An 11,865-nucleotide genomic window follows, 5' to 3' on the forward strand; every position below is an offset into this window, starting at 1 on the left:
TGGGAGACTGACAGACTAAGCATTGGAGTAACCCAAGCCCATGAAGCACTGCCACCTCCTGCCAGACAGATCACTGTCACCCTAGCTGACCCCTGGGCTCTCCTTGCTTGTCTCTCAGCTCTTCAATGCTCTGACCACATCCATACCCAAGAATCTCCCCCCAGCTCTGACAGAGAACCCAAGAATTTTAAAGCTGAAACCTAAACATTCCTCAACACTCCCATTTTACATAGAGGGAAGAGCCTTGCCTACAGACACGGGGAACTAGCGGCAGATTGGGGCCTGTGTGCATGCCATTTACACCATCTAAGTTTTAACCTAAAATCATGTTCCTGAAAAGCATTAGATTTGAAGGGCTGGGAGATTTTTCCTCAGTGAAGAAACAAGCTCAGGATCTGAGGGGCTATTTCTTCCTGGGAGAAGCTGAAGGTACAGGAGGAGCCATCAAGACTGGATTGCATTTGGGGATGCAGCCCCAAATCTGATCTGAGTTATGGTCATTAGGGATTTTATACAACCAGCCCAGTGTTGATATACTTCTTTGTATAACATCCCCCCCAGCTTACACTACATGCAATCACACTCTTAGCGTCAAACAGGACAGAGACTTCTGGAATGACAACCAGAGTAGAGACCACCAGTCCCTGAAGATAACTGCACCAGACATGGAAATCAGCTCCAAAATGTTCTAGACAGCCAAAGGAATTATAACTAATCATATAAGTGAGGAAAATTTGAAGGAATAAAATGGAGTCACAATGGTCAAGCTACCAAATTATTAAAATTAAGGAGACCGAAGCAAGAGAAAACAATTCTATTCTTGTTTTAAGTGACTCTGGGAACTTAAACTTTTTAACTTTCCAGTCCTGCTTCAGTACCTGAATGCACATTGGGTTGTTGTGCATCAGCACCTGGATATACATCAAACCCTCAAGTGACCATGTGAATGATCTCAGGAAGAAATTATTTCATCATTGAGAGCACCAGACATCTGAAGTTTACCATCTCAGACCAATCCAGAGGCTAAGAACATAGGACTGAGTCTTCTTAAGAATGTATTTTTTACTGTAAAAACCCTTAGCTTTTCTTTCTCCTTTGAGACATTCCAGATATTGCCTAGTTGTGTTTAAAGTTTATAAGCCCTAAGACTCTTGAATAAATCTTTGTTATTTTATTTCTAGTCAAAGCCTCCTGACTCTTTTTGAGTAAATTTGACATAATTTAAGTAATCTAAACAGTAACAACAAAGCAGGCTCATCTGCTGTGAGACATCATCACCTGGATGCAAACTCAGGTGGAAACAATTTATATAGCGAGTCTTTGCAAAAAGGGGGTCAGGAAAACACACGGACAGCGTTTGATGGATGATCCTTATGACCAAGGCCTCAATGAAGGCATTTCTCTGATGATTCTACACAGCATGGGGGCAGCTTGAAGAACCCAGATAAGTAGATGCATTTAATGAGTCAGGTGCTTAGGCTGCCTTGGCTTCAGGACCCCCTTTCCAAACCTAGGTTTTGGATGCTGACCCTCTATAAGAGAGACAGCTGGAGGTTCAGAGGAGACAGCCAATTCCTTACAGTCGAGCAGGAAGGGGCACTGGGCGCTGAAGACAACAGGAAGCAATCTCCCACTCTTAGTACAAAGAACAGTCCTTTCAGCATGGAGATCAGACTGAGAAGGACTCCCTTTGTGGTGGCCTCAGACACCTCATTCTTCCAGCAAATACCATCTTCCTGTTTTTCTCAAACTTGGTTGTCACAGGTTGAGCCTCCTAGGAAGCTGGCTGTGAGATGGAGTATAGGGTGCCGGATGTTGATAGAGAAGTATCCTGAGGATTAACCCCCATGGAAGAGAAAGAGAAGGAGGGGGCAGAGGGACAACATGGGCCCACCCCATGAGCAACTCTAGAGCTAGAGCAGCCTGCCAGAGTGCATGTGTGTTTGAGGAAAGGAAAGTAGCTGAGGTGATGAGTGCCACCTGCCAGGTAACTCTGTCTCCAGTTTAACCCCCTCGCTCTTGGCGCCTATCAGCTGAGCTGAGGTAGCACTTCACTGGGACAAAACTTTCTTCTAGCCCCAGCTGAAAGCAAAGGCCACCCCAAAGCCAATGAGGGCATCCTGGTTGGGAGTGGGAGAAGTGGGGACATTGAGAGAAGATAGCTCGAAGCAGAGTATAGATGGAAATGCAGCTTTGGAAGCTGCAAAGAAAAATATGCAGGTAGGGATTTCCTTTCAGTTGGTAGGGCAACACCCTGGCAACGCCCTTCACAGAGGAAGGACAGAAGAGTTTGTTCATGACTGAGCAAGGAACAGAGCTCTACCTGAGGCTTAGGCATCCCACTGCTGGAGTCCCCTTGGTTTCACAGTGACTTTCACAGCAAGGTTGACGTCAGGTCTCGTTGGAGAGGTGCGCTGTGCATCAATGGATGGCAAAGCAGTCACTGTGGTACCTCACCATTGGAAGTGGCTGGAAATATGCCCTCGAGGATGCCAGGAAAAGCCACTCATGGTGAGGCACCTCCCCAAAGGCACTCAAGATGGGTGCCGGGAGAAGCTGTTGGTCGCTGAGTACTGATAGCCACTGTGCATTGCAGGAATGGGTGCTAAAGAAGCCATCTTTCCTGCAGAAGCCCCTAGGGCTGGAGAGACCACCCAGGCTGTGGGAACTGGGCCTGGGGGAGCAGTGCAGGCTTCAGAGGTCTGCTGAGAGTACACCAGGTCAGAAAAGAAGGCCCTCTCTTCCTGCCATGTCTCTCCAGCAGCTGCTACTGACGAGCCTTAACATCATACCAGCAGATAGATAATGTTTTGAGTCTAGCTACAGAGCAGGCACTGAAGGGTCGGTTTTGAGCTCAGATGTAATAAATTGATAACTGGAACTGTGACTTTCTAGATATCCTCTGAAAAGTAGAGTATGCTGCCTTTGCAGTTGCTGTACCCTCTACCTGGAATTCTTTCTCTCCATTCCCAACCATATCTGCATGGCTCAAAGCGATAGGTTTCTGCTCAAATTGTTCTTTATCATAGGGCCTTTTCTGACCACCCTAATTAAATAGGACCACACTCAGTACTTTGCATCTCCTCTCTGATTTACTTTTCTCCACAGCAGTTAGTACTGTTTGACATAATTTATTTACATGTTTATAATTTATCATCCATATCCCCCTTCTAGAATATAAGCTCATCAAGTACAAAGTATTCTATTTTGTTTACCCTTGCGTACCCAGCGGAGTTGAATAGAACAGTGCCTAGTACATAGTAGGCATTCCATATATATCTATTAAATGAATTTTAGTAAATTAGGAGCATAAAGAAAGGGAAAGAAAACAGTAGCCAGAGTCTCATCATGTAGACACTGCCACTGTTAACGTGGTGGTAAATTTCCTTTTAGGTTTTCCCCAATTAGGATTTTTTTATATTTGTAGAGGCATAACATACATACAGAAATGTATTCATATCAAAAGCAAGCAGCTTGCTGAATTTTTACAAACTCAACCCACCAGGTAACGAGCACCTGGATTAAAAAGTAGAATCTTACCAGTACCCTGGAAGCTCCCTTTGTGCCCGTTCCCAGGGAAACCATTATCCCAGACTGTAGAAGCAAAGATCAGTCTCCATATTTCATGTAAATGGAACAATACAGTATGTATTTTGTGTTTGGTCTTTGGCTCTGTCACTTGACATACTGTGTAGATTTATTCATAATGCTGCGTGTTTTTGTAGATCTTTGATGTTCAGTATTCTTTTGTGTGGATAAACTACCATGTCTCCATTTTACTATTAATGGATATTTGGGTAGTTTCCAGTTTGGGACTATTCTGAATCAAGTTGCTGTATATATTCTTGTACATGTCTGTTTACGAGCATGTCAGCATTCTGGTTGGCATATAACCAGCAGTGGAATTGCTGGGTCATTGGATATGCATGTGATCAGCTTTACCAGCCAACGTCCCCGCTCCATATCCCAGGGATATTCTTTCACTCATGTCGGCTAACATTCCCTGATATAATGTATATGAAGTACCCAGCACTGTATGTGGCCCTCAATGTGAGGCATTCTGGAAATGGGCATGTTCGTTCTTTGACTTCATGCAAAACACTGTACCTGGTCCCTTGGGAAAAAACAAAGACATATAAGCCCTATCATACGTAAAAGTAGCCAAATCTTCTAACTATAGATCTCACTCCTAAAAAAAAAAAAAAAAAAAATTGTTATACTCAGAAGGAAAAAACTCTTTACAAAGTTAGAATTGAAAGACTCCAGAACAATGTCAAATATTTGTTGACCACTTCCTCTGTGCTAATCTTATTATGTATAGTACATCATTTAATCTTCAGTGAGAGGAGGTTCTATCACCATGTAATGAATAATAAGTCTGATTTCATTTTTTTATGTTGCCAACAGCTTTCAAGCCCATAACAAAGCCTGTGGGCTCTCTCCCTTGGCAAGTTTATGCCACACAAGCCCTGGCCCAATTGTGGGACTCTCACCACAGCACCGTCCCCTAAACATAATGAAATGAGCCAGTCACCCCTACTTGCTCTCTCAAGCCATTTTCAGACCTACTTTGGAGCCTGCCCTGCTCTCCACAGAAGGCCTTATTACATCAAAAATGAATCTTTTCCTACCCCCTCGATGCATGTGTAGAGCCATCAGTCTCATCTATCCAACCCAAATTTGGTGGAGGAGTCAATCTGCTTCCCATGAGGCAACAAGACACACCTTCATTTTATAGATGAGGAAACTGGAGCTCAGTGGGAAACAACATGGATAAATTCCTCACCCTCATTAGAGTGGGGAAAGTAGTTCACAGAAAAATAAATATAAATTGCTTTTAAATATGTGAAAATGTATTTGAAACTAAATATATGCAAATTAAAACAAGGACATATTTTTTAACTTATCAGATTGAACAAGATCTAACAATGTCACAATACACTGTGTTGGCAAGGATATGAGAAACAGGCAGCTGTGTGCACTATTAATGGTGTAGGATAACACAATTGGAGGGTTATTTGTCTATCAACATTTTAAATGTAACTCCCTTCTTCCTCAGTAACTTTACTTTTAGAAATTTATATACAAATACAGAGATATGTCCCCACAGCTAAAGAGGGTCAGGGCTTGACACTTCCTTAAATAAAGTGTATTTTACTTCTGTATAGGTCTTCATAGAAAATTAGACGAATAGAGAAAGAAAGAAAAAAACTAACCCATAATCTCAGCACCCATGCCTTATAGTCCAGACGTGGCTGCTCCCTTCTTCTTAACAGAGCAATGCTGCCTCCTGGTGGATTCATCTTTTTTTTTTAAGTGAATTCATTATTGCACCATTTTTTAGTTTTAATATGTACTTAATTTTTTAAACTAAATAATGCACTCACATGGCTCAACATTTTAAAAGTTCTAAATGAACAGTTGGGTTGTTTCCACCTCTTGGTTATTATGGATAATGCTGCCACGAATGTTTATGTACAAGGTTCTGTGTGGACCTATTTTCATTTCCCTTGAGTATGAACCTAGGAGTGGAATTGCTAGATCATATGGTAATTCTATGTTTAATTTTTTGAAGAATCACCACACTGCTTTCCATAGTGGCTGCACCATTTTACATTCTCACCGGTAATGCACAAGGGTTCCTATAGCTCCACATATTTGCCAACATTTATTTTCCTTATTGTTTTTCCATTAAAGCTATCCTATGAAGTAGAATCTCATTGTGATTTTGATTTTCATTTAACAACCAATGAGGTTGAACATCTTTTCAGGTGCTTGTTGTCCATTTGTCTCTCTTCTTTGAAGAAACGTCTATTCAGTTCCTTTGCTTATTTTTTAATTGGGCTATTTATCTTTTTATTGTTGAGTTATAAGTTCTTTACGTAGTCTGGATATTAAACTCAAATCAGATACATTACTTGAGAATATTTTCTCTTTGAGTTCCACATTCTTGATAATATCCTTTGGTGCAAAAAAGTTTGCAATTTTGATGAAGTCCAATGTTTTTCTTCTGCTCCTTGTGCCTTTGGTGTCAAATCTAAGAATCCATCACTGAATCTACGGTCATGAAGATTTACCCATTTTCTTCTGGTAGTTTTATTAGTCTTGGTTCTCATATGTCTATTGTTAATCCATTTTGAGTTAAAGTGATACATGGAGAGGGGCAGAAATTAAACTTCCTTCTTTTGCATGCAGTTATCCAGCTGTCCAGCACCATTTGTTAGACTATTCTTTTCCCAGTGAAAGGTCTTAGCACTATAAAAAATCAACTGGCCATATTTGTGTTTATTTCTTGATTTTCAATTCTATTCTATTGGCCTTCGTCTATCCTGTGCCAGTACCACATTGTTTTGATTACTAAAGCTTTGTAGTAAGTTTTGAAAACAGGAATTGTGAGACCTACAACTTTGCTCAAGATTGTTTTTGCTACTCCGGAGCCCCTGGCACCTTTATACAAATTTGAGGATTGGTTTCTCCACTTCTGCAAAAGCCACTGGAATTTTGAGTTTGCACTCAATCTGTAAATTACTTTGGAGAGTGTTGCCATTTTAACTATATCTTCGAATCCGTGAACACATCTTCCCATTTCTTTAGGTTTTCATTCTTTCAGAAATGTTTGTAGTTTTCAGTGTACAATTTTTACCTCCTTGGTTAGATTCCTAGGTATTTTATCCCTTTGGATGCTATTATAAATAGAATTTTTCTAATTTCCTTTTCAGATTGTTCATTGCTGATATGTAGAAATACAATTGATTTTTGTGTGATGATACCTGCAATTTTGCTAAATTCGTTTACTAACTCTAGCAGCTTTCTTAAGATTCAAGAACTTCTCTATATAGCATTGTTATCTGTGAAGTTTTAGTCCCTCCTTTCCATTCTAGACCTTCTTGCCTAACTGCTAGAACTTCCAGTACAATGTTGACTAAGTGACCGAAGGGGCACCCTTGTCTTAAGGGGAAATTTTTCAGCCTTTCGCTGTTAAATTAGCTGTGGGATTTTCATAATCCCCTTTATCATGTTTATGAAGTTCCCTTCTAATCCTAATTTGCTATTTCTATCATTAAAGTATTGAAATTTTGCCAAATCCTTTTCTGCATCTATTGAGAGGATCAGGTGGTTTTTCCCTTCTATTAATGTGGTTTTTTATGTTAATCACTATTACATTCCTGGAGAAGCACCCCCATACTACACATCTTTTTTTCATTAAGTTCTCTCTTTTGCTTTTAGAATTGTCTTCCCTATAGACAGTAACTTAAAAATAGTGGCCACTTCTTATTTCTGTACCCTTTAAGCTTGATGTACGACTACAGCACTGCTCAGGACCATCTTACCAACTTAACATAGACTTTGGGTGGAAGAAATCACAGCAGCCCCAAAACTCTAGTCAGAAAAGGTTGTTCTGTGTGTAACCCTGGGAGAAAGTTATACTAAAATCCCTCCTTTCCCAATAGGACTTTCATTTTCAGGATTTCATACTTTATTATGTAAAAATAAATACAATATTCTAAAGTACTGCTCAAGAAGCCATCTAGATGAGTTCCTTCCAAAGAGGTTACACCAATTCCCAACCCTCACTAACACTGTGTTTATTTCAACAAACTGATCTGTGCCAGCTATATAGATTAAAATGTCTCATTATAGTTTAGCTTTGTAATTCTCCTGGTATGAGACTGTGCATCTCTGCAAATATGTAGTAAAATATTTTATAAGAGAAGCAGCTAAAATTAGAGCTAATTTTTCCAAGGCACCCTATTGAGTATCCAATAGTATCAAAGATTTTTCTAAAAATGAACAGACACACCAGGTGCATCTATAATATCCTATTAAGAGTTTATTATCAATTATTTCACGCCACAAGGGAATAAAAGGACTATGTACAGCCTTTCGGCAAACAGGCAGGGAGCTGAGGACCAAGATGAGCCTAGGGCCTTGGTGGGTGCATTCCTGGGGGAGGGGGCCCTGTAAGGGAAACCAGACAACCCGGTGAGACTCCACGAACAATGGCATAACAATCCACGAACAATGGCATAACAAACAAACAGGTCTGTGGTAACGTGGCCTGGGGAACCGGGCCCTCGCCTCTGTGGAGCTACTTCCATAACTCTGTGGCCAAGGGTCAAAGAAGGCCTGAAGTAAGAGTAAGAAATTTAGTCAGTGCCTGATATGCAACTCAAAATTCCCATCCCCGCTCCAGCCCTCCCTCCCCCACCCTGCAGTCACCAAGTGATCAGAGGGACAGCCATGCCAACTGGAGAATTCTCTGGGGCTGACTAGGTTCTTATGCTTATAAAACCCCAAAACGGAAAACCCAGACTAAAGCCAAAGGGGTCACCTAGTATGGCTGTGAGTTATCTTAGAGACCACTGTGGCTTGGTGGAAAGAACACTGGTCTGGGGTCTGGACACTGAGCTCTTTCTGGGCCTGTTTCCTTATTTATAAAATGAAAGGGCTGATCTATGTCGACATTTCTCAAACTGGAGTTAAACAGATACACATACTAAATAGCACAGGAAAGCCCACTGCCCTCTCTTAATTACTAAACACTATCAAACCAAAGGGGGTAAAACAATTAATTCCATAACCTTTATTGGGGACCCTCAGAATGCCTTATTTCACAGTGCCCTGAGAACATTACCTTGGGTGTTGAGAAGTACCCTGGATACAGGGCTGCTCTGTTCTAAGAGGGAGTTCAATCAATTTAAGAAATGCTGTTTCCTTTCCTTTCTGGACTGAGTTTTTCTCTGAGAGTTTACTTCCCTAGGCTTAAGGCCTGAAAGCCCAGAGGGTATAGTAAATCCCATCTTCCCTCACTTCCCATCCCAATATTGCTCTAGGGAAGAAAATCAAAGTCACTGCTCCAGGCACTTACCTCGCATCCCTGGCGGAGGGGGCCGCATTCCTGGAGGGGGCATGCCCATTGGAGTTCCTCGTCCAGGGGGGATCCCCATTGGGGGACCCATGGGAGGCCTCATACCAGGAGGTGGGCCCATCATGCCTGCAAGAGAAAAGCCCCAAGAATACAGCTCAAGTGTCTGTTGAAAAGGTAGCAGGAAACATACAAAGCGATCCACTAAGCTGAGATGGAGGGACCATTCCACCCTCCCAGTATCTCCCAGAATACTGGGACTTGAGCCAAGGAGGTGGGGCTCCCAACGGCTCTTGTCCAGTTAATTCATGGTGAATCAACCAAGCTGGATCTCAGAGTAATCCTGCTTAATTATAAAAACTCATCATCAGTTTCAGTCAAGGTTATATCTCATCATAAATCCAGCTCAGGCATCTTCTATGGATTAACAATGGTTTCCTTAAGGGTTCCTCACCTGGAGGAGGTGCCCCTCGACCCATAGGTGGGGGAGGACCCCCACGGCCAGGTGGGTACTGGGTTGGGGCCCCTGCAATACTCGCTGTGGCAGCAGCTGCTGCAGCTGCAACAGTGCCTCTTCCTTGTGGGGTCATCACCTAAGAGGACATAGAAAGAGAATTAAAATAGTACAGTGCAATGCAGCATCCCACTCTCCCCACCTCCATCTTGGTAAATAAACAGCAGACATCAAAATCCCCTAAGCTACAACTCACGGTGTCAGACCTATCCAAAACCGTCTTCCAGACAAGATCAAGCTTGAATTCTCAATTCCCATCTTCTAGGCCTGAGTTAAGGATGCCCAACACAAGTTAGAGAAGGCACCTGCATTTTCAAATAACTGATAATAGGTTATGAAAGAGTATATTTCAAATGTTGTCATGGAAACACTCTGCTCCAATACAGCTGGCCAATATACCTTTCATGCATCTCTTTAACAACATCTATAAAATTTACAATGACACTTGATTCTGGGACCATATTCAAAGCAGAATGAAACACTGATAGCCTGACAGTCATAGGATGTCCTTCTGGACTCTTCTCAAACTGTGGACTCCCTCTATCCTTTACTTTAACCACCAGCTACTGGTGCCCTTCCTCAACTCCTCACCTGCTGAGATGGCCCACCAACCCCACGGACTGGCCCAGCAAGTCCTGCAGGAGCCTGGGGCATGGGAACACCAGCTGGGATTCCTCTGCCAGCAGCCCTACCGATCCCTGGGCCCCCAGCAGCTCCAGCAAGCGGTACTCGGGCAATGCCAGTCTGAAAAATAAAGAAACATGCTAAAACGCTTGTGGCTAGAGAATCAGACGCATACTTTGGAATACCATTGCCAAGAGAACCGTTCATATTTACAGGGCATCAAAACTACTTACAGACACTACCCACCCGTATGTAGTTAACACCATTCCTCCTCCAGCCAAGATTATATGCCCAGCTATCACCCCTGCATCAGGTTAGAAGAGCTTAAGGGTAAATCTAGAGAAACATGCCACAACGCAATCACCTATATGCATTCCTATGAAAATTAAACCAACGAAGGGCCAGGACTCCATTCAGAAGGATGCAGCAGACAAGAGTATTTGACCTGGCATCAAAAAAACATGAAGTCCAGTACCAGCTCTAATTCTTATCTGATAGGTGACAGTGGGCAAGTAATGCCACGATTCTGGGTTGTTTCCTCATTCAAATGATGAGATTATGACAAAACTGGTGTGGTCATGAAGGTTTACAATGGGCTACATTAGAGTAGTAAATTCTACTGGAAATAGACACCAAGAGTTATGAATATGTACATATGCTTTGAACCAAAATATATGGCAGACATTTATATTAGAAAAAGCTTCAACTAAAGTCCAAAAGCAAGGAAAAGACTCTGTACTAACCTTGAGAGAATATCTTAAAGTCATTAATATGACTTGTACACAGCAAATAGAAAAATATTTACAACATTAAGTGAAAAAAAAATGCAAATTACATGTATTATCATGTTAAATATTAAACAAAGACATATGTAAGTGGGTAAAAACAAAAACAGCATTAAGAAAATTATTCCTTTAATGAAAAATGTCTTAAAATGAAAAACAGAAAACAAATTTGGATCATTCTCTAAAGTCTGCTCTATTTCTAAATGTAGGTTGGTATTTACAGAACCAAGAATGCCTGGGACCAAATACCAATTTCACCACTTAGTAGCTATAACACCTTGGGCAAGCTACTAAAACCCAGTTTGTTTTACCTATAAAGTGGAAATAATTTATCTCAAAAAATGGTTACAAGGATAAAATAAATAAAATACTGAAGTGCTTGGCAGACAGCAGATGCTCGATAAATGTTAACTACTGTTCTATAACTGTATAAAATACATATTCCACTGCTTGAAGTCACAACTTTTTAAAGTGCAGCGAGCCTGTCATCACACTAAGAACTGACCCAGATGGCCTTTAGGTTCCTCTTCTGACTATGTACGTCAACTGAGGAAGAAGGGAGGGCTTTAAAGCTGGAAAACCTCAAATTCTAGTTCCCTATCTCTACTTGTTACTTGCAGGGTAACCTCTTTAAGATTCTGTTTATTATCTGTAAAAAGGCGGCAAAAACCAGAGCTTGCCTCTGAGTACTGCAATGAAACACAGAGAGAACCTAACACAGAGCCTGGCTCGTGGCATGTCCTCTTTTCTTTCACAAGGCTTCCTGGCCTTGCACTGGCACTTTGCTCCGACTTACATCTTTGGGAGGAGGTCCCTCTACTGTCATTGAGACCAGGTTCTCCCCTCGAAGCAGCACCAGACCGAGGACTCGCTTCTCTTCTCTTTCTGCTTGTTTTGAGTTCTTTGGCCTGAAGACAGGTTTAGGAGAAGAAACAAAAATGTAAGCATTAGAAAAAATGGTAAAGTTCATGTTCACCTGCCTAGGGGGCCTCCAAGATTTGTTTTACAATCTGTCTCTCAATAAATGGTACATAAACCTTCCCTAAGGCAGCTCTTCTAGATAGTCTTCATCGGCT

General features: G+C 41.6%; 1 protein-coding gene across 1 annotated transcript in view; it reads right to left on the minus strand.

Annotated features, from left to right (window-relative positions):
- Window positions 1–7,805: 7,805 nt before the first annotated feature.
- SNRPB (small nuclear ribonucleoprotein polypeptides B and B1) overlaps window positions 7,806–11,865 on the minus strand; it is an 8,275-nt gene continuing 4,215 nt past the window's right edge. Inside the window, exons 3-7 of the mRNA XM_011369364.2 lie at window positions 11,586–11,697; window positions 9,972–10,124; window positions 9,321–9,459; window positions 8,870–8,995; window positions 7,806–8,127 (exon numbers count right to left, since the gene is read on the minus strand). Coding sequence (XP_011367666.1) covers window positions 8,117–8,127; window positions 8,870–8,995; window positions 9,321–9,459; window positions 9,972–10,124; window positions 11,586–11,697 — 541 coding nt within the window. The 3' untranslated portion in view covers window positions 7,806–8,116. The remainder of the gene's footprint in view (window positions 8,128–8,869; window positions 8,996–9,320; window positions 9,460–9,971; window positions 10,125–11,585; window positions 11,698–11,865) is intronic.

Source organism: Pteropus vampyrus, unplaced genomic scaffold, assembly GCF_000151845.1.
Source record: "Pteropus vampyrus isolate Shadow unplaced genomic scaffold, Pvam_2.0 Scaffold7, whole genome shotgun sequence".
Lineage (NCBI taxonomy): Eukaryota > Metazoa > Chordata > Mammalia > Chiroptera > Pteropodidae > Pteropus > Pteropus vampyrus.